General features: G+C 41.8%; 1 protein-coding gene across 2 annotated transcripts in view; it reads right to left on the bottom strand.

Moving 5' to 3' along the window:
- The window catches only part of LOC103180164 (prostaglandin F2 receptor negative regulator), a 41309-nt gene extending 38674 nt beyond the window's left edge, over positions 1-2635 (bottom strand). For both annotated transcript variants that reach the window (XM_007895854.2, XM_042334146.1), the window contains exon 1: positions 2383-2635. In XM_007895854.2, coding sequence (XP_007894045.2) covers positions 2383-2425 — 43 coding nt within the window. In that variant the 5' untranslated portion in view covers positions 2426-2635. The remainder of the gene's footprint in view (positions 1-2382) is intronic.
- Positions 2636-24282: the final 21647 nt, after the last annotated feature.

Below are 24282 nucleotides of genomic sequence, written 5' to 3'. Positions count from 1 at the left end.
CCAATGCACATATACAGTACTCCAATTACACAGAACAGACAGGCTGTGAAGATGAAAGCACTTTAATGAATGCAATATTTTTTGCAATGATCAGTTGAAAACCCTCTGCATTCTAAACAAAAGTATTAAAAATACCACAAGTGCTATTGATATCACCAATACCATTATCATAAGGTCACCACTTACAGTAAGGCATGGCTGCAATTCTTTCTTCCTAAATGGGTGTGTCTTTTAAGGTTGGTTGCTATGACAACAAGCCTAAAAATATTTTAAATGGGAATCCTAAATTAATCTGGGGGGAGGACAACTCCCAATTTAATTCTCTAATAATTGCTCAGATATTAAAGTCTCATTCAGCATTCTTCAGATGTTAATTATGAAAAGATCATCATCGCAGATTGGAGATGCTAATATCACTCCAATGAACTGAAATCACATCCCAGATTAAATTACAGAGATGCCAATTTGTACAGAGGACTCAAGGGATGGGAGGAGGAGGCGGAGGAGGGGAAGGTGATGAAAAAATAACCATCTTCGCCTTTCATTGAAGAACATCTTTGTTAAACCCATTAAAATTTTAAATGCGAACAGTGAGTGCTAACAAAGCAGAAAAACTGAACATAAAAATATCAGAACTCCCCACCCCCCCCCTCCCCCCAACCCACCACCACCTCCTCCTCCTCCCTCTTATTACACTGAAAATGCCTGGTGATTCCCAGGATCTTGCAAAACTGCTGGCATCCATTATGGAGGCACTTTCTGTCTGGCACTTTCTATTCATTTCTCTCTCTTCTTTGCTTGCAAGGTAATGCAATTTATTTTTTGACACATGGGGATATGATCCCATTTAAAGAACAAGCTTGTGGATAAGGACTCAGCTCTGATTTCTGAGCTGGATGTGGAGGAGGAGGAGGAGGAGGAGGAGGAGAGCAGTAAAGATTGAAGCCAAGTCTCAAGCCTGGATGTGCCATTGATTTTTGGGGTGAGGGGAGAACAGTGTCTCCCCCCCACCCCCACCCCCCCCCCTCTCTCTCTCTCTCTTTTCTCTCTCTCTCTCTCCATCTGCCCCCCACACACTGTTGAAATTTGCAAAGGTACACACGTCGGTATCCCAGTGGGAAAGTGGTGCATCCAAACCAACCAAAATGACACTGGTGCAGAGATAATAAATCCACAGGAGACACTGAATCTACAGGATGAGTAAATATTCCAGACACACCGATGCCTGTTTATAGCAATAAACTGGCAGAGGTTGCAGATGTGCATATATATATATATATATATATATATATCTTTTAGATACCAACACGTTTAAGATAAAGGGAACATCAGGACAAGGGGTGAGGGGAGGAAAACCACTTTGCAGACTGACTCACTCACAGGGGATTTTGCAATCTCTTCCCATTAGTTTCACATGTACATGCAGAATTCGCAAGATTAAAATGGTGCCTGTGCATTGTTTTTATATATATATATATATATACACACACACACACATACATTTACAATGCAATGAAATCAAACGATCGGTGCACGTGAAACAACTTCCCTTTCTCTGGAATTCCAGGAACAGGTCGGATTTAGGAAGGACCCACGTTCTGGGTTTATTTTGGCAATTGTTTTAACATGTTACAGTTGCAGCTCTCAAAGCAATCTCTCTCTCTCTCTTCTTCTTCTCTCTCTCTCTTGTCTCTGAATCTCTCTGTCTAGTGTCTGTGTGTGTGTGTCTGTGTGTGTGTGTGTGTGTGTGTCTCTGTGTCTCTCGTCTCTGCAAACAGTTCATCCTCCAAAACTGAGCACGAAACCACACACAGAATTCCCACACACTTGGAAAAGCGATGGGTTGGCAACATGGAATGGGTTCAACCCTGATTCAGAGTCCAACAGGGCAGGGGAGAGAAAGGGGAAAAAAGGGGGAAAGCCTCCCAGTCTCTCCCTCTCTGTCTGTCTCTCTCCTCCCCCCCCCCCAAAAAAAAAGAGCTTTGCAATTATTTGTGCATTTGTTTATTTGCTTATCTAGTGACTGAAAGCTGGAGAAACACTCCCACACACACACACATATATTAAAGACACCTCAGGTACTCATTTCAACAGGGCCATGGAAGGAATTGGGGTTAAATTGCATTGCTACCCTTTCCTTTCGGATCTTGCAGATACCAGATCGAAGCAAATCGTCCCTTTGCCCAATATTTGTTTCTCCTTTTTTTTTTCCTTTGGGGGATTTTCCATACAAATAAATAAAAAGTACAATTTGGTTATTTTTAATTTTTTTTTACAAAAAAAAAGGGGCACACGTGGAGGTGACTTAAGAAGCCAATGTCAAGAGCTTGCAGAGGGGAGGGGAGGGGAGAGGGGGTGGGGGAAGAATAAAAAAAAACTTACCAAAATTCAGCATTGCTACCAGTAACCACAGCAATCTTTCCATGTCTTCCCCAGGCTCTGCTTTTCTCTATACACTGTATATAAAGGAAACACTTTCGATCCCCTCTCTCTGTCCCTCTCCCTCTTTCTCTTTCTCGACAGCCAAGAAATAACTAATTCCCCCAAGGATTTCCAGCTCCTTCACACCACTCCCTGATTCCAGGTGGCAACGTTAATTTACCACCCCCCCCCCTCTCCAACCCCAAACCCTCTCCCCCACCCACCCACCCACCCAAAAAAAAAAAGAGAGAGACACCCAACAAACTTTTCTTCCAACTTTTGCAGAAGTTTTTTGTGGATCCACTTCGAATCTGGGCTCACTTTGAGTAAAGTAGGAGGGCAGAGAGAGAGAGAGAGAGAGAAAGAGAGAGAGAGAGAGAAGGGGGAGGGAAGGAGAGAGAGAGAGAGAGAGAGGGGGAGGGAGGAGGGAGAGAGAGGGAGGGAAGAGGAGGGGTTACCTGGACTCAGATTTCAATCCAGGATTCATAGAAAGAGCAGCAGAGAGAGAGCAGTGAAGGAGACTTTCTCCCTTTCAGTTAATTAACAACTACCTCTGTTGTGGCAGCTCAGTTTGCAACCATCTCAAAACCTTCACCTCCTTTTTTTTGTTCACTTATACTTATTGCAATGGGTTCTGGGTTCTTTTTCTCCCCTCCACCCCTTATTTTATACGTATGAGTAACAGAATCCCAACCCCAAGCTACAGTATTCACATAAAGATTTAATCTCTGATCTGCTGTGGGAGAGTTTCAAAGCTTTAAAGGGAGCAGTTTACTTGGGAGGAGGCTATCTGTTTCCATGTATTTGCCAAACAAATAATACCATACAGTGAAATAAAGTAGTCGTAACTGAGTTAAGCTTGATATAATTGTTATGGGAATGTTCTGGTTTCACTCACCCCTCTCTCTCCGTTTCTGTGTCTAGCCTCGAAGTTTCCAAATTTCCAAATTAACCAGTGGCTGTACAGTTGTTATAAATTAAGCCAGTACACTCATTTAGTTTCTAGCTTCATGTACGCCTTGGGTTCTAAAACTTCCGAAATGGTGTATACCCAAAACCAGAAAGACGAGAAAGTTACAAGTTTCAATCCAGCCAACTCGGGTTAAGTAGTTGGCCTGCTACTCTACAATGATCTTCGCTGCACTTGTGTTAGTGAGGGGCAAAATCAGCCAAGGGTTTCATTCCCAATTGCTATCCATCGTTCCCAACTGGAACCTATGTGTGTTTGTGTGTATGGTTGGGTAAGGTTGTGATCAGGCTTGTTTTTAATGTTCCTCACAGTCAAATAGCTTGCCCATCCAGGATCATGGATAAATAATGGCCATTTGTATGAAACGACCATTTGCCAGGATCCATTGAACAGAACCTCAACGGACTCACTGCCATTGGAAGAGAGTTATATAGAACGATAGGACATGGGCCATTCGGACCAAGTATCTGTGCTGATATTTATACTCCACATGAGCCCCCACCCCTCCTATACTCCTCTCTTCTCCCCCACCATTTCCCTTCTCCCTTGCTGGAATCCTGTAACTCAGTGGTTAGAGCACTTGCCTGGGTTCTATTCCCAGCAGGATGAAAAGTTGGGCAAGTTTCCTTACTCCACACACCTTTATTTGCCTAACAGTAAGTAGGAAACTGGCTGTTAGTCGATTGGTGGGTTGCTTTTCTGGGGATATTATTCCCCCCACAAAAAAAACACAATAAAAATGTTGTCATTCAATCCTCGCCTGTTTATGGGACACCGCTGTGCACAATTGGCTACCGTGTTTCGCCCACAAATATACAGTCAATTCACTTTACAGTATACTCTGTGAAGCACTTTGAGATGTCTAGAAGACGTGAAAAGCGCTCTATCAAGGATTATTATTATTATTATATGTACATCAGCTTTCCTCTTCATTTCACTGATGCTTTTTGCTTCAACCAGAGCTTCCACCCATGAGTTCCATATTCTCACCACCTTCTGCATGAAACTCTTAAACTCTATATTAGAACTATGAGCTATCTTATATTCACGTCCTCTCATTTTGGACTCACCAACAAGTAGAAACCGCCTATCAACATCCACCGTATCGAATCCTTTCATTGAGAATAAGTGGAGAGAGTCTGCTCAAGTCAACTAATCAATGTCTTTCAGCTCTGTTGTACAAAGCCCCATTAATTTCCACAGGGTTTCTAAACCTAAATGGAGCAATTGTCTCCGACATGTACACACTGTTAGTTGCAGAAGTTGCCACTTGAGATCATTCATTATACAGTTCTTTTGAAGTTTATTATGGCTCCTATAGTTTGCCCAGTGCTGCCTTTCCTCTGAATTGGGAGGAGGCAGTGCGGATGGTGGGGAGAGGGTAGGAAGTGCAGTTCCAGTTGATGCCAGGAATTTGCTGTAGGAATCACGAAAGAGACCTTATATGTATTTTGTACATTATATCATGTAATGATATTTGGCAACTTGATAACTAAGTGCAGTGGGAAGGAAACTAATATTTAACTGTGGTTGGTCATCAGTAGTGAGTGCTGTGATTACAAAAGACACAACAGGATCATGGCTTTGCTGTCAAGTGTACCTTTTTCAGTGGAATCCTCCCCCAAGCCTCTTAGTTGCGGTAAATGTATAGTAATCTCACCTAAATTTAGGAGTATGTGAGCCATGAGTCTAAATGGCAACAAACCTGTGTAGGTGCAAGGAATGCACATACGTAATTGGCCTTTGAGCTTAATCTAAACTCAGAACAAATTTTTCAGCATAATAAGCACAGTGATTTGTCCACTGAATGTAATACATCAAGTCCAATTGGTTAGCAACAATACCATGTTTAGTCAAACAGTGAACTGTTTCTCATATTCATACTGACTCAGTAATATTTACAACCACAGTACAATTTGGAAAGAGTAGCTTAATATTTAAAGCCTTTCGGCTGTGTTGAGTAGCTACAGTCACAGTAAATACTGTTGCCAGTAGCAACAACTACTTGTGATAGATAACACAAGCTGCTCAAAATTCTCTACTATTAATGCACAACTGTTGGATTAATATATGACACTTTCTAACAGGATTTCTTAAATCTGAAACCAAGTGAGGACTTTGCCCAGGACTTGGATTAAAGTCACACAGATTTGAGAGGCTTTTGTAACAGTCCTTCAGATAAAATTGATCATTCACTTCAAGGCTGTTTGTGGCACATTGCTGTGCCCAAATCAGCCCTAGGGCTCGCCTAGTGACTATTACATTTTACAGTTAATCCTGTGAAGCACGTTGAGACATTTCAGCAAATTGATTAAGGTTCTACCTGTATATGAAATCATAGAATCGTAGAACTATACAGCACAGAAGGAGGCCATTTGCCCCATCGTGTCTGTGCCGGCTGTTTGAAAAGTGCTATCCAAATCAATCTCATTCCTCCGCGCTCTCCCCATAGCCCCGCAAACTTGTCCTCCCAAATAATTATCTACTTCTCTCTTAAAAGTTGTTATCGAATCAGCTTTCACCACACTTTCAGGCAATGGATTCCAGATTCCAGATCCAACCAACTAGCTATGTGAAAAAATTTCTCCTCACCTCCGCTCTGTTTTAACAACTATTTTAAATCCATGCCCTCGGGTTACCGACCCAGCTGCCAGTGGAAATAGTTTCTCCTTGTTCACCCATCGAATCCCCTCATAATTTTGAAAACTTCTATTAAGTTTCCTCTTAACCTTCTCTGCTCCAAGGATCCAAGCTTCTCTAGCCTCTCCTGATAACTGACGTTCCTCATTCCTAGTACCATCCTGGTAAATCTCCTTTGCACCCTCTCTAATGCATGGACATCCTTCCTAAAATGTGGTGCCCAGAAATGAACACAGTTCTCTAGCTGAGGCCTAACCAGTGTTTTATAAAGGTTCATCACAACTTCCTGACTTTTGTATTCTATGCCCCTATTCATAAAGCCTAGTATCCCGGATGCATTTTTAACAGCTTTATCTACCCGTCCTGCCACCTTCAAAGATTTACTTATATGAACCCTTCAGATCGCTCTGTTCCTTCACTGCCTTTACGATTCTACCATCATCTTATATTGCCTCTCCTCATTCTTCCTCCCAAAATGCATCAGTTCACATTTCTCCACATTAAACTTCATCTGCCACATGTCTGCCCACTTTATCAATCTGTCCATATCCCCTTACAATCTGCTACTATCCTCCTCGCTGTTTACTACTTTTCCTAGCTTAGTATCATCTGTATTCTCTATACCCAATTCCAGGTCATTTATATAGATAAAAAAAAAGCAGTGATCCCAATACTGATTCCTGGGGGACACCACTGAATACTTCCCTCCAGTCAGAAAAGCAACCGTTCATCACCATTCTCTGCTTCCGGTCTCCTAGCCAGTTCTGTACCCATGCTGCCACTGTTGGCTGTCCTTTATTAACCCATATTTTTCTAGTGAAAGTTTATTTTGTCCCGAATCATAGTCTCTAGAAGTTTCCCTACTACTGACGTTAGGCTGACTGGCTTGTAGTTCCCAGTTTTATCCTTCTGTCCCTTCTTGTACATGGCAACCCTCCAGTCCTCTGGCACCTGTATGGCATTCAGTATGTCAGCCATCTCTGCCTCCACAAGAAGATTTCCTCTTTGGTTGCTAAATGGACCTGCCCTACCTTTGACTAACCTTTTATTCTTTATATGCTTATAAAATTCCTTAGGGTTTCCTTTTATGTTACCTGCTAATCTTTTCTCATACAATCTCTTTGACCCTCTTATTTCCTTTTTCAGTTCTCCTCTGTACTTTCTATATTTGATTTGATTATCTTCTGTATTTTGGACATGGCATTTATCACAAGCTACCTTTTTCTGTTTTATTTTAATCGTAATTTCCTTAATAATAAAAATCCTTGCATTTGATATAGCGCTTATCACATCTTCGAGACGTCTCAAAGCGCTTCACAGAATATGCTGTAAAGTGAATTGACCGTATATTTGTGGGCGAAATGTGGCAGCCAATTGCGCACAGCAATGTCCCACAAACAGTCGTGGATTGAAACTGACCAATTTATTATTGTTTTGTTTTTGGGAGGGATTATTATTAGGCGTGTGGAGTAAGGAAACTTGCCCAAGGTTTCGCCCTGCCTGGAATTGAACCTAGGTATCTCGCTTGCAAGGCGAGTGCTCTAACCACTGAGCTACAGGACTTGTCATCCAGGAAGGTTTGGATGCACTACCTTTATTGTATTGGTTCTGTCCCTGAACTATCTCCTCCTTGAAGGCTTCCCATTGCTCATTAGCTGTTTTACCTGCCAATCTTTCTTTCCAGTCCATCTTGGCTAGGTCCCTTTTTAACACACTGAAATTAGTTCTCTTCCAGTTAAGTATCTTCACCTTTGATTGTTCCTTGTCCCGTTCATTAGGCTTCGGCTTGCTCTACGTCCCCCTCCCGACCCTCCCTACCGTTAGTGGCCGGGCTTCAGCTTCTCTGCCCCCACACTCTGGAACTCCATCCCACGGTCCCTTTGCCTCATTTCCTTCCTTGCCTCCTTCGAGGCCGGTCTCAAGAACCTTCTCTTCGACTGTGCCTTTGGTCTCCCTCCCTCCTCTCTGCCTACCCTTACCCCTACAACACCCCTCCCCCATGCTCGGGTCCTGGCATCTGACTGTTCAGCACTTTGAGACGTCCTCCCAACGTGAAAGGTGCTCTACAAATGTAATTTTGTTGTTGTTGTTTCCACAAGTACTCTAAACCTAATGATGTTGTGATCACAGTTGTCCAGATGAGCTCCTACTGAAACCTACTCCACTTGCCCCACTTCATTCCCCAGAACTCAATCCAGCACGTTTCCTTCCTTGTTGGGCTGGAAAATATTTATCCAGAAAGTTACCCTGCACACATTTCAGGAATCTTTCCCCTCCTTGCCCTTTACACTATTATTTTGCCAGTCTATGTTAGGATAATTGAAGCCCACATCATCACTACTCTGTTGGTTTTGCATCTTTCTGAAATCTGTTTGCAGATTTGCTCATCTATCTCCTTTCCACAATTTTGTGGTCTATAGTGTGCACCTAACAAAGTAATAGCTCCTTTTCTGCTCCTTAACTCTAACCAAATATATTGTGTTTTTGGACCGTAACTGTGTCTTTAATCAATATTGCCATTCACTTGCACAATGCACTGGGAGTAATTCAGAGATCACCAACTTTGAGGTCTTACTTTTTAGCTTTTTCCCTAGCTTCTGATACACTCTGTGTAGGATCTCAACCCTTTTTTTCCCTACGTCACAGATCCCAACATGGACCACGACTTGTGTATGTTCCCCTCCCTCCTGTAGAATGTTTTGCACCCATTCCATGATGTCTTCAACCCTGGCACCAGGGAGGCAACAGACTATGCGAGAGTCACGTTTTTGTTGCAGAAACATCTGTTTACTCTTTTCACCGTTGTGTCCCCAATGATAATTGCATTGACACTCTTCCCTGTATTCCCCTGTGCATCCATTTACTTTCGACTCCTCTCCCCAGAGGTGCCATCACTCTCACAGGTATTCAGTACAGAGAACCAGTTTGTGAGTGCCACACTCTCAGGGGACTTCTGCACTGCCCGTCCCCTCTTCCTACCATGCCGGGTGGTCACCCATTCACTCTCCTCATGAACCCTCTGTGGCTGTGGGGTGACACCTCCTAAAACATTCGATCCATGAAATGTAGAACATGTCAAAATTGAACTGGTCAGATCTATTGCATAAACATATCCTGGCCACCTCCTGGCCATCAATAGGACATTGCTGCATGTAAATTGGCTGTCAAGTTCACAGACAAATTCACACTCACTACACTTTTTAGTAAATCCTGTTAAGTGCTTTGAGATGTTTTGATGAGGTGATAAAGTGTATATCAAGTGCAAGGATTATCAGTCATTATTATATAAATGTTTAGGCTTCTGGGCCTAAGAATAATAAAAGTAATTTAGAATTGTTCAACATTATTTTTTTTGCCTGCAAGCAAAAAAATCCTTGACAGTAAACTATGAATGACCCATTGGAGTATAATATTTCCTATATATAGTGTCCTCAATATAAAAACAGAAATATGTCACATCAACTCACAAGAACTTTGCTCTGATGTAGACTACTTTCAGTGCAGAATAATTTACAGCAATAATCTTTGCCTGGCAATCTTGAGCAGAGAACCCAGCAGCGTGAGGAGGGAACTGAGTGAGGTGGAACAGAGTGAGAATTCTGTTAAAGAATTTGGTGAGAGGGGGAAAGAGGTGCATAATTATAAAATATATAATACTTATATTAAAATAATATAAAATACGTCTGGGAATATGGTAAGGCAGCTGAGACCGGGTGTATGCACAATGTGTGCTATGTGGGAACTCCAGGATGCTTTGCGTGCCCTGGACAAACCCTCGGTAGCCTTCGGCTACCCGAACTTGAGCTCAGGTTTCTGAGCTCGAGGAGAGCTGGTTTTCACTGCAAAGCATACGGGAACATGCTGAAGAACATGTCAAAACATGTCAACATATTAAACCAAGAGGTAGTACTGCTACTCTGGTCTATATACCTTGTCTGGAATGCCAACCTCTGGACAATGCCTAGACATGATAACTTGCCCATCACCTCTAAGATTTAAATAATACATGCACTGCACAGTGATGTTTGATGTCATGCTCATAAGAATCATTGTTTGAGAATCCAGGGATAGCAACCTCAAGGTATTAGGCATCTTGGCACTGAAACCTGCCAGCGTGAGATGGGAGGATTAGATTAATCAATTTGTAGCAGGCCTAAAAGTGATGCACCTTATAATGAGCAAACGGCATTACACATGCCAAGTCACTACAAATTTAATGACTAATTAATTTGTCAACTACCAGCAGCCCAACCCAGTGCTCCACTGTAATACCCTATACATTGCAGTGGAGTTGGAAACAACGACCCTTTGACCCGTTCAGTACTGCGCTACACCAACTACCATTGAACAAGAACGAGAGACACTAATCTAATTCAGGATATTAAAGTGTAAAGGTAATACAGTAAGACATGTGCGCCCTCATTACCATTTTTTAGTTCATCAAGATTATTCTGTTGCTGCATTGGGCAGCGTTCCATAATCAGGTTGCCTTTCCGTCCTCCTAATTGGAAGGCTCAGGGCCTTTTCACCCGCTGAGTGGTACATTATGTTCACAAATGTTTTCAGTTTCAAGGCTGCTCAGCTTCCCCCACCTGTTGTGAGGATCTGTTTAACATTTACATCGAAGCATTATCTGATCAAGGTTCGTCTTGTTTTTCAGCAATTTTGTTAAACAGCAAGTGGTGGGTTCTTGCTGCTGGTGTTGAGAGAGTGGCAGCAGGACACGCTGAGTAAACCAAGACTTTGCGTTCATAACAATGTCTCCACAGCACTGTTCATAGGGTATATAAGAGGCTCCCGCCAGCAGCTGAGTCAGTCTGACACACATATGAGCAACATTCAATTATGCCCTCAGCAAGGTTTGCATGATATCAACATGTGGAAATTTCTGGCTTACAAGGCAGAAATATGAGAACATTCATTGGCTTTTTTCTTCCCTAACTATTTTGTTCCAAACCCCTATACAAAGTACGATAGGATGTGGGATCCATAGCTTTTTGCGCTATATTAGTCTGATTTATCCATCATACTTGTAGAAAATATGATAGATAAGGTCCAACTGAATGCAAAACTCCACCGCCCGAATCTTCACTCGTCCCAAATCCGTCACTTCAGTCTTCACCAGGCAACATTGCCTCCCGGTCTTTCAATGGAATGGATTCACTTCAAAGGCCTCACACTCGCTTATAAATCCCCTCACACTTTCATATTTCCCTATCTCTGTGATCTTTTGATACCAGATTTCCCTCCTCGCCTCTTCTGCTCAGGCAGGCTAACTCGGGCGTTCTGTGCTAACTCCACCCTCTCCGAACCACTATTGCTGGCCAAGTCCTCAGCAAACCTCTGAATCTCCATCCCTTTACACGTCAATCTCACCCCCCTCCCCCACCCTTTCTATCTGTCTTTAAATCTGAACTAAAAACCTACCTCTTTGCACTGTTTCTACAATTACTTCCGTCCTCCACTAACTCCAGTTATTGACTCGCTCAGAGACTTTATTGTACAAGTTTTGTTGATTGGAATCATGGGCGAATGCCACTATGGTTTATAGGCTTCCTCTAGCATTGTAATAAAATTCAGTGACCTAAACAGAAGAGATGTTAAAGAAATACTTTCACTGGCGTGTTCTTAGCAGCATTGTGTTAACAACCATTTATCAGCCTAATGCTGTAATAGGAAGACAATTGGTGAGATATTCTGAAAGGTTGAAATCAAATGGGCTGAAAAGCCTTCTTTATCAAGAGCTTTCCAGTGATCGTGTAGTCTAATATTAATCCTTGCATTTGACTTTGCACCTTTCACATCAGGAGAACATCTCAAAGCGCTTCACAGGATTTGCTGTAAAGTTTAATGACTGCGTACTTGGCAGGCAAATGCAACAACTATCAAGCGAATGAACAATTTTATTTGGGGGATTGTTGGCCAGGACACTGGGAGAAACTCCCTTCTCTTTTCAAAAAGTGCCACAAGATCTTTTAACGTCCACCCGAATAGGCAGATGGGACCTTGGTTTAAACTCTCATATGTGCAAGACAGCACCTCCACAATGCAGCCCCCCACGCCCCTAGTAGTGTATTGGAGTGTCACCCTAGACTGTGAGTTCAATGAGATTTAATGTATAAAAAAAAACTCATCATGTTAAAACGGGTTGTTTAAAAGGTGAAAAGGTATGGAGAGCCCCATTATGGGATTCCAATAGACCACAATGAGTTGAAGCATGCTGGCTCATGTTTCTAGATCTACACAGGCAAGCTCTTCATTTTGCCTGTGTCATGAGATTGGAGGGTGTGATTCGCTTTGCTGCTAATCTACTCATAGTAGCTGTTTTAAGAACAGCAGAGGCCAAGTTCCAGACACAGCTCAGCTGGAGGGTGGAAGAAGGCATGGTCGAAGAGGAGGGTCTTGAGACATGCCTTGAAGCAGGCAAGGGAGGAAGCGAGGCGAAGAGAATGTGGGATAGAATTCCAAAGGGTGGGGGCAGAGAGGCTGAAGGCCCGGCCGCCAATGGTGGGGCGGGTCAGGCGGGGGACATTGAGCAGAGCTGAGTTGAGTGGACAGAATAATTAATAATCCTTGCATTTGATATCACGCCTTTTTACATCATCCAGGCGTCTCAAAGCACTTCACTGAATATACTGTAAAGTGAATGGATTCTATTTTTCGTGGGCGAAACACGGCAGCCAATTGCACAGAGCAGTGTCCATATAGCAGCTCCCTCCCCATGTCCCTGCTTCGTACACTGACTCAAATATTTTCATCAGTCTCAATGGCTCAATCCATTGATTGATCTCCGTCAATCTTTGCTAGGACCCTCTGCCATAGAAGTGTCTTGATTGGCTTTCACGATGCTAAAAGTGAAAAGATTCCAAGGGCAATAGGCTACAGTGCAGAAGATATTAAATTGAAAACATAATCCCAGCTCTCCAACAAGAACAGCCCAGCAAATCTTGCATTCTTCAAAAGTATCTCTTAGCATCGCACAGCACTGTACAGCACAGCATAGCCCGGCACAGCATGGCACTCCATAACACTGTACAGCAGAGCATTGCACAGTACAGCACAGCACTCCGTAACACTGTACAGTAGAGCACAGCACAGCACGGCACTCCATAATACTGTACAGCAGAGCATTGCACACTAGAGCACGGCACCCCATAACACTATATAGCAGAGCATTGCACAGCATGGCACTCCATAACACTATATAGCAGAGCATTGCACAGCACGGCATGGCACTGTACAGCACAGCACTCCATAACACTGTGTAGGACATCATTCCATAACACTGTGGTCAATATATTCTACAGCACTGTACAACACAGTACTACTTAGCTCTCACCTATTATTCCTCTGTCTATGTAGTTGCTATGGTAGGAGTAAGATTGACAACAGTCCAACTTCCCTACCACTATTCTTGACTAATTCCAGCTGTTCCCTGTCTCTTACGCGTGTTACAGCGTGTACATTTCAGTGATTCATGGACTCACGGCAGATTCCTGATTCTCACTCATATCCTGTGTTGAGTTTCTTCTCAGTGTGACTAATCCATAAGAACAACAACAACAACAATTTGGACTTATATAGCGCTCACAGCAGATTCCTGATTCTCACTCACATCCTGTGTTGAGTTTTTTCTCAGTGTGACTAATCCATAAGAACAACAACAACAACAATTTGGACTTATATAGCGCCCTCCAGGCAGAGCAGCGTCTCAGAGACCTTAACAATGGCGGAGCCTGACTCTGAGCGTCGGGCGGGGGGTAAGGTGACTTTAAGAATGGTCGAAAAGGAAAGTCTTAAGGTGGGACTTGAAAAAGGAGAGAGTGAGAGCAAGGTAGAGGGATTGAGGGAGGGTGTTCCAAAGTTTTGGGGTGTACAGGCTGAAAACGTATAACCTCCGATGGTGGAGAGGAGGGTGCGAGGGACAAGCAGGAGGCCGGTACCAATCGAGCAGAGTCAACGGGTAGCGGATTGGGAGTGAGGAGGTTGGAGAGGTAGGGAGGTGCCAGGGAGTGAAGGGATTTCAACACAGGTGTGAGGATTTTGAAGTTGATCCGGGGAGACCGGCAAGGTGTGCGTTTGAGTAATCCAGACGGGAGGTGACAAACCCATGTACGAGGGTTTGGGCTGCATTTGGGGGTAAGGTACAGTCAGAGGCGGACAATGTAGTGGAGGTGGAAGAAGATGGTCCAAGTCAGGGACCGGATGTGGGGTAGTAAGGACGGCTGGGGGTTGAACCGGACGCCTAGATTGCTCACTGGTTTGGTAAATCTGAGGGAGAGCCCAGGGAGGTTGAGGAGTTTAGATGCGCAGGATTTAAGACATTGACGGGAGCCAAGAAGTATGTGAAGATTATGAACTTCAGACTTTAGTGCTGTGCTACACGTTATTGGCATCATTTTAGTTTCAAACAATCAGCTATTCCTCTGTGTCAAATTTTGTTGTTCAGTTTGTGTCCTTAATTTCAATCATTGGGATAACAAAATAATCACTGTAATTTCGGTCAAACATTATGTCGCTTTCAGCACACTACTGGCCTGCAGTCTCTGCACAAAAACACTGCTCATTACATCATGTTTCTTTAGTCCAGTAAATATAACGCAGAGAGATGAGCCACTTTGCAATGCATGAAGTCCCACCCAATGCAAAGTGGCTCACCTACCTTCTATCGCTGACTTCCTGATCTCTGTCTTGCAGCTGAGGAGAAGCCAAGCACTTCCCATTCAGTAATTCCCCATCAAAAATTGAGAGAGCGTCAGGCCACTCATCTGCACCATCTGTTGGCTGCTTCCACAGGGTCATTGGGAGAAGCGTGGGAATGGGTTACCCTGGGGCCTGAGATAGCAGGAGACACCCAAGCAAGGAGAAGGGTTGACAAAATATCTTAAAATAGATGAGGAATTCCACACTCAGAAACAAGGATGTATATGATGCCCGATGCAGACCAGTTTGTGCCACGGAGTGTGCTTCTCTTCTTTTACAAAATCATAGACATTCACAGCAAAAAAGGAAGGCCTTCAGCCCATCAAGTCTGCACCGGCTCTCAGCGCGAGCTGACCGTTCAATTTCACTGTCCCTAACAACCCTTTTTTTCTTTCATGTACCTGTCTACTTCCCTCTTGAAATCCACCTCTGTGTTTACCACTTCACTTGGTAGGGCAATCCACATGAATGCCCTGCCAATAGCAAATCTATGTGAATTTATTTGTAATTCATCAAGTTAGGGATAAATTAATCCACCACGTAGTCCAAAGAACTGCCCTAGGCAACATTCCCAGTCTTATGTCACTTAGGATGTGAGAAGAAAAATGACACAAATGCTTTCTTTATGCCAGGTTCTTGCATTTGTCATGTGGTGAGTATACCACATGCATTTGTATGTGGTATACTCCACATACAGTATGTTGCTGCCTTCTCCCTCTGGTGGGATGCAACAGTATTTCATGTTCTTAACCTGACAGGTACAATATGCTAGACATCATGCCCAGGAAACGTACAATGTCCTGGGTTATGTAATAATTTTGCATTTGACGTACTGCATTATCACGTTGTCGTGACATCTCAAAGCGCTTCACAGGATATACTGTTGTCTTGGAATAATCTCTTCCTATTTTTGTGATTTATTAACGCTACAAAATCAATTATAATTAAAAAATATCAAGTTGGGAAGGAGCCCTAATAGCAGATTTCAGTAGTAAAACTTCACCCGGACACACGTGCCTACAAAAGTGCACAGTCACTACACTTTACAGTAAAAATCCCATAAAGAAGTTTGAGACATTAGGCCAATATATAAAATGCAAGGTTTTAGTTATCATGATGTTATACTGTGTACTAGTAACATTTGGGGCTCAAAAATATCAGGGAGCTGGAAATTTAAACCAAGTTAGATTTACACTAATCTATCTAGCATCTCAGAGCATCCAGAATCCAGCAAATTGTTGAAATCAGTCTTAACTTTTTGTTGGTTTTCTGAAGCCCTTAAAAGAAACTTACAGAAAACCAGCTTCAAAACTAAGGCTGAATTTAAGAATTGGCCAAATTCTGGATGCTCTGAAATGTGTAGAAAATAGAGTCAATCTAGATCCAGTGGGAATTTTTAACCCCATCGTTGCTGAGGTCATTTCTGTCTATGATTTCTTATTTTAATTCTGGTCCAGGGTTTTAGAGGTTACAGCCAAAATCCAAAGAAAATTGAAAAAGAACTTCACCTAAAAAAAGTAACTTTCAAAACAGCTAAGACAAAATTGACAGGCAAGAAATTGAAGAAGAAAAATCAAATAGTTTGTTAAACATAACTTTAAACAAATCACTCAATGCCCATAGTTGAATATAATAATAATAATAAACTTTGCATTTGATATAGCGCCTTATCATGTCTTCGAGATGTTTCAAAGCACTTCACAGAATATACTGTGAAGTGAATTGACTATATTTTGCGGGTGAACGGATTTTTTCACACTCAAAGTGTCACTGATACACTTTGTTTTGTAACAGTGGAGGTTTTCAATTTTATTGGGTCAAACTCGTGAGAATTTCACATTCAATTGACTTGACTGTGTTGAACATTTGATAGTTGTGGATGTAAGCCAAATCTTTTTTTGTGTACATCCCAAAGGGATCATAAAAGATTATTGTTGTGGAGAAATCGCTCTTTGAAATGATTTTCTGAAAGGACACGGTCGCTGAACATTACTGCCTTCGAGTGCAGTGAAAATATACATATGGAACCATTTGGTATTTGGATACCAGTCAAATAAAAAAGGAGAGCACCAGGAATTCTGTGTCAGATACAGATCCTCCTGCAGTCTTTCCATGATTAAAGGCAACATTGGTCCACTCTCCCAATAAAAACTGTTTCTGATGAAACAGTTTAAAGGCAAGTCATGAAAACCAGTTTAAATTCTTATGAGTAACATTGACTCAGTTGGGGCCTAAAATGTGGATTGGGCTTTTAGACCATGGGCTAACAGTATTCAAATGTGGTAGGTGCTCTTAATCATATAAATAAGCAACAAATATTCCAGAATCGCCTGTAATAATAATAATAATAATCCTTGCATTTGATATAGCGCTTTTCACGTCGGGAGGACGTCCCAAATCGCTTCACAGAACACACTGTAAAGTGAATTGACTGTATATTTGTGGGCGAATGCCCACAAATGTAATCCATTTCATTGATGGTTAATGACGTGATTAAGGGCATCTGAATGCGTTTTCACTTGGTTAGCCCATGGGCTATTAGCCCAACCCGTATTATAGATCACCATTAGCTCACAAGTAGGCCAAATAAATGAGAATATAAATGATTCCTCCCACTACAGTTTTTGATCTTTCTTTTCTGAAGGTGTTGACTCACACTGACGTGCCATTGACAGAGGCTGCCGTGTTACTTTGTTCAACAGACTATTCTTTCTTCGCCTATCAGCCAAGCCAGAATGTATCAAAAGGCTGTGCAGACATTAGGAGCATCACAGCCACAGTTGATCCTGTTGGTACATGTACTTGTGGGATATTGCTGTGTGCAAATTGAATACCGTGTTTGCCTATAAAATGCACAGTCACTATGAAACTTTGTAATGTATCCTGTGATATGCTTTGAGCTGTCCTCCCAATGTCAAAGGTGCAGTATCAGATGCAAAGATTATTTATCATGTTATTATTTATCATCATTTTCCAGCAAGTCTCAGTGGATGAGAATGCAGGACATCCGACTGTTTCTGCTCTTACTTAGGTCAGGGATGCTGACAAAAGTGTAGTGCCTTACCTGTACCATGGCAGTAATTAGTTAACTCAGCACAGACCAAGGATTGAGCCCGATGGTTGAGTTCCACATCGCAAAATGCTTTTACGGACTGAGCCATCAGAGGAGCTCAGACATATTTTTTTATCATCAAAAGTTAAATTTAAATCTGTGACAATAAGGACACACCAAGTCAATATCACTGCTTTATCGTGTTGGTTGTAGCATCTGAATAGTTTTTAGCAAAACTGGGATTATTTTGTGGGAGATATTAGTTTAAATCATACTTTTTTTTACTTGGTGAAGCAAATTTCCAGATTTTCCCCCTCCCCCGTGCCCGCTGACCTTGGCAGCGATAGATAGTTGAGCCCATAAACATTGAAAAGAAACATTTTTTCCCAGACAGCTTTCCTTCCCTCTCCCTAGTGACTTGACTGAGACGGGCAGATTCACTCCTTGGGGAAACAAAAGCACAAATGTTAGTTGAGAAGGGAATTTGAGCCTGGGTATTTTGAGAATTGAAAGTCCAACCAGATCGCAAACTTAACTCATTCATGACCAGTTACGAGAAATCATTCTCACATCAATAAATAGTTCTGATTAGTGGATGAGACGACTAACAAAGACCCAGAGTGGATATTTGTCCAGCAATGGACAAATTCAAGATTTCACTTGCAGGGTTAAAGACATGTCTGTCTTTGATTACTGTGGGCCTTTAGCAGACATGTCCCCTCAAAGTAACTACAGCCCCAGAGAGTCAGTCCCTGCTTGCCTTAGTCCTATGATACTTTTAGACATAGTAATTATAGTATGAGCTTTGAGAAGGTGAAGGGGCTGAGTGGACTTGATGCCGGTGGAATCAAAAGCAGAACTTTTGGCGTCAAATGAGTATGTGCTACCTCGGGGTAATATTGACTGAGTAAACTTGGAACAGGCTTACATTGGAACATAGTTACATTTTCCTTTATTGTTGCACAAAAAATATTTCCTCTTCATAAATTGTTTGAGCCAAGGATTCAGGAAGTTCCTCACTCAAGTCGCTGTACCTCTCACATCGCGCTTAGGCATGTCAGGTGCTTGCACTGAACAGGAAATTCAGTCCCTTCCAGCACTTTTGTCTACATTTTGCAAGATCATTTTCAGTTTGGATCATCAGATAATGGTTGATCTTGTGATAGCCATGAGACCTGCCAATGCTGGTGAATTTCACTTATGTGTACATGACCTACTTTTTTCCAGGCGTTTGATTCTGAGGACAAAAAACCTTGATTCTGACTAATATGACAGGCAGAATTTCATCTCTTCTGCTTTCTCCAAAGGCAGATTTTCTTTGTCAAACTTAATGGAGTTTTACGATCTGAAAAAAGAAGCAGGTGAAAGTTTTAAGTAATGTTCCAATAACCGTTCCCTAATCAACCTTGACATACGACATCCTGTGGTCCTGTTGTAGCTGACTCTTCCTCTAACAATGTTGTTACCTGTTATGGCTCCCAAAGATAGTCTTATCCTTGTTAACCTGGCTCATTGTCAGGCTGGCTCAGTTGGCAGCTCTCTTACATCTGAGTCAAAAAAGTTGTGGATTCTAGCCCCGTTAGGATTTTGAAATCACTTTGTTGTAGTGCTGTGAATGTGGGGGTGCTGTCCTTCAGATTAGATATTAAATTGAGCACCCATCTGCCTGTTCAGGTGGATATTGACGATCCCATGGTGATATTTGAAAAGAGCAGGGATGAACTACACTTCACAATAAATCCTGTGAATCACTGAGATGTCCTTCTGAACTGAAAAGTGTTATATCAAATGCAAGGATTATTATTATTGAATGAGGTGGTAAATAAAAATAATAATCCTTGCAATTAATATCACGCCTTATCGCATCTCAAAGCACTTCACAGGATAGACTATAAAGTGAATTGATTGAATATTTTGTGGACGAAACACGGCAGCCAATTGCACACAGCAGTGTCCCACAAACAGTCGTGGATTGAAGTGACCAGTTTATTATTATTATTTTTGAAGGAATTATTATTCCCGGAAACGCGATCTGCTAATCGACTAACAACCAGGTTCCTACTTACTGCTGGGTAAACAGAGGCCTGTGGAGTAGGGAAACTTGCCCAACATTTTGCCCTGCCGGGATTTGAACCCAGGTCTCTCGCTTGCGAGGCAAGTGTTCTAACCACTGAGCTACAGGATTCCACTTACAAAAATGACAACATACAAAAAGATTTTTTGATCCAAACACAAATCCCAACGTGCTCAATCATTGCTTGTTCAACCTCAAGAAATTCTAAAACAACTATCAACTCATGTTTCATCTTATTGCACATTCTTCCATTGTGGCAAATCATTTCCTGAACACTTTCACTGCACAGACTTCCATTGCAATGGTTCATTTTGTAATCACTCCCAATTTGTAGGTTCTCAAATACAAAATTACGTCTGAATCAGACAAGGTAAACAACAGGGAAACTCTGCGACTCCCACTAAATAAAATGCCATCCAACCATAACACTTCAAGAATTAATCTTAATCAAAGCATATAATAGCCCTAATTCTGAGGACCAATTCACCCATAAAACTTCAAGAATTGATCTTAATCAAAGCATAAAATCGTCTTAATTCTGAGGACCATTCGTCCACTCTATGTCAGATAAACTTATCAGCGTAAGTTATATAGAATTACCTTCTCTAGAATTACATAGGTTGTATAGCACAGAAACAAACCATTTGTCCCAACTCGTGTTTTTACAACCTTTGCATCATCTTATTGTACACTACTCCATTGTGTTAACCCCCCAAATACAATTGGTCACTCATTTCATGGCTGTGTGCAAACTGGTTGCTGTATTTTGCCCGCAAAATTCACAGTCTCTATACTTTACAGTATATCCTGTAAAGTGCTTTGAGACTTCTTGACAATGAGAAAAGGCACTATATCAAATGCAAGGATTATTATTATAATACTCCACATGAGCCTCCTAATCCCCTGTCCCATACTCTACTGTTCCCTCCTCCCTTGTGAATGCATGTTAGTCTAATATTTAGACCCCTTTTATATAATTTCATGATTATTTTATATAATTTCATGAAGTACAAAAATTCAATTCAATTTACAGTATAGCCTGCAAACTGCATGAACGATCCAATCTACTTTTGATTATAGAATAAATGATGTGAAATCTTGAAATTGCAAATTAGTTTTTTTGTGTGTTGATGTAAGTTACACAAAAATGTGCATGTTATTACTATAGTTCCTCAGAGATTGGCTGTATTTAAAAGGATTCAGCTGTATTCCACTGCAAGGGGTTGGATCTGTAGCACCCCCACATGGTCAATTCAGAAGTGCAATTGGAATAAAACATTACCACTATCGCAACTGTGTTATTTATGTCAATCTGGCTTAGTTGTTAGCACTGTCATCTCTGAATCAGAAGGTTGTGGGTTCAAGCCCCACATAGGGACTTTGAACTCACACAGTCTAAGTCAACAGTCCGATGTTGTGCTGGGCTGTATTGCATGGCAGTGCTGTCTTTCAGATGACATATTGAACCAACTCCTGTCTGCCTAATCACTGTTTGAAAAGAGAAAGGAGTTTCTTCCAACGTCCTGACCAACAACCCCGAATTAAAATACTCATTCACTTGATGGCCATTTGTTTAATATTGCTGTACCCAAATTGACTGCTGTGTTCGCCCACTATATATACAGTCACTTTACAATATATCCCAGGATAGTGCTTTGAGAAGTTCTCCCAATATGAAGAGCACTAAATCAAACTTAAGGATTATTATTTCCCAGAAACGGTGTGTTTAAAATGTTTTGATAAATTTATGTTGTCATTATTTCCATAATAAGTATCCATAATCCCTCAAAAAGGAGGAGGCTCAATTTGCCACAGACTTCCAAGGGATTGGGAGGGGGAAGGTAGCTCAAGGTTCCTGCTCCTTGACCCTCGACAGGTTGTGCTGTGCATGGAGGCCAAGCGGGAAGAGATCACACTTGGTTATGAAGCCTTTTGCTGTTAAGTGGCCTTCTGACATTCACAGTCACACCCACACACTTGGGCAGAGTAATGGAGGGCAACAAGTGACCAGGGCATTGCACCACAGCAAAAGGGAATCAGACCAGGAGCAGAGAGAGAGAAATACCAGTGGGGAAAAATTAGAGAAAAAAAATAATTGGCTACATAATTTTTTTTAAAAAATACCAATCATGACATAACCGTTTACTAAAAAAGAAAATATTTATTTTTCTGTAAACTCAACCACTTTGCTAGTTTCTTCCTCAGATTAACGAGGTAATAAAAAATTAATTTCTCTTGTGAGCTCCTTGCTCACAAATTCACAAAGACAAATTCCAAACGTGTGAAACAGTCAGCTTCAAGAGCGATTGTTTTTCCATCACAAAGGAGGCGAGGAGACCAATTATTGCAACAGGTTAACATTGTCTTGCCCTGGGATAGTGTGAAGAAGGCAGGGTGTTTACATTTCAGGATTGTTGGCCAGAAATTCCTGAACATGAACAAAGTCTAACATTGTTTTATACTGCCATTATTATGAAGGATCACAGCTGTACCGGTGCTGTCTTCTATGTTTCTTTCAACAGAGAAAGCACTCTGTGCAGTTGGCAAATGGACTGTTTTGTTACAGATATATTTCCGAGCCTGAGTTGAAGCCTTGAGCCAGCTGCTACAATTTATTTCCTACATTACATTGTTCTACTAATTCCCCTTCTCCTCTGTACCCTTCCCCCTCATCCTCCCCACCCACAGGGCCTGAAAATAAGCAACACACAATCCCTCAAAAGATGGCCCAAAACAGGGGGCTCCAACAGCCACAGCACAGCGCTAACATTCCACTTTATTTTAATGGACGACAGAGAAACCATTGGGCAAGAGCGGATTAAATTCGCAAGTAATGTGGAGATTTGTAAAGTTGTGATTTGTAATAGATTGGTAATAGACAAAACATTTGAGCGTAACTAGAACACTCATAGAAACAGGACTGTCTTCACTAGCACTGACTTTCCAGAGGAAACTGGAGCTTGGTAACAATGTGCTGATATAAGGAATTTGCTGCTATCAGGTTTGTACATTGAGAGCACTATGTGGGTTTAGCTACTGATGAAACTGTTGATGCTGTTGATCCTGCTCTTAGCTCACTGAGCGAAGCCACATTCTCAACATGAAAGAGATCACAGTCATGAAACTTTGAAGAAAATGCAACTCCAAACTTTATATTTGATGATCAATGTTATTACACAACAACTTGCATTTAAATAGAGCCCTTCACGTAGAATAACGTTTCAGAGAGCTTTTCAATGGCAGGTTGGTTGCCGAGCAGGAAAGGGTGGAGGAGAGAAGGGGAAAGGAGGTGACCATAGGTAATGGTCAAAGGGGTAGGTTTTAAGGCGTGACAAAGACAGATAGAGAAGGGACGAGACGGAGGGATCAAGGGGGGAAGTTTCAGAGGCTAGGGCCGTAGAATAGTGCATTAATATCCAGATGTGTTTTATTTAAAATCAGCAGCAGTGTTTCTTTCCTCTTGAGTGATTCACCGTTTCTCTCATAAGGTATGGATTATCCTGATTTGTTCAAGTTTAGTGCTGGACGGGCACCTGCTGGATTATGTCCTACATGGATAATAATAAATCAGCGCCTTGGGATATGATGTCCTCCTGATGTGAAAGGTGCTACATAAAGGCAAATTGTTGTTGTTTTGGTGTAACATGGACCTCATTTTTCACTATATCAGGAGTTCTTCGAGTAATATAGCTACTTCATTCTTGCACTATGGTATTTTATTAGGGTCTATTCATGTAACAGCTGGCAGGCAGAAATTGGCAGACTCTCTTGTTGTGGACTAAAGTAATTAGACATGCACTGTGGAATTTGGGTCTCAAGGATTCAGCTACTGTACTTATTTTTCACCCTGAGTACAACAGCACACATAATCCTTGGGATAGAGTCTTTCACGTCAGGAGAAGGTCTCAAAGCACTTCACAGGATCCATTATGGAATGTCTATGCATTTGTAGGCAAAGATCCCACACAAAGCTGAGAAATGAATGACCATTTGTAATTGGATTGATGGCCAGGACTTTGAGGGAAACTCCCTTCTCGTTTTGAGGGGTGCCATGGGATCTTTAACGTCCATATAGGAGAGAGTCATTTCTTGAGCAATATTAAAAGGCCCTGAAATGGATAAAAGAAAGGAGCTCACGAGGGATAATGACAGGATTGTCACTGGAAAAGTTGAAGCCAAGGTCAGAACATTGCCTACAAAATACACATTCACAATATTGCCTATTCAATTGTTTCTTCCAGTGCAACTGAGGGTCTTAGTCACAGCTTTTTTGACTGTGTCTCAGAGACCAGCTTGCTCTGTGGTCACAAATCACTTTGTTGGACAGTGTGCCAGACTCCCATGCTCTGATAAGCACGGACAAAGCTGTCTCAAGATTTCTCCTCTTCTTTTCGGCAGTTAAACTTTGCTTTCTCACTTTCA

This window comes from Callorhinchus milii, unplaced genomic scaffold, assembly GCF_018977255.1.
Source record: "Callorhinchus milii isolate IMCB2004 unplaced genomic scaffold, IMCB_Cmil_1.0 Scaffold4, whole genome shotgun sequence".
Classification (NCBI taxonomy): domain Eukaryota; kingdom Metazoa; phylum Chordata; class Chondrichthyes; order Chimaeriformes; family Callorhinchidae; genus Callorhinchus; species Callorhinchus milii.
Note: the sequence above shows the minus strand (reverse complement) of the source record. Positions and strands in the feature narration are given on the sequence as shown.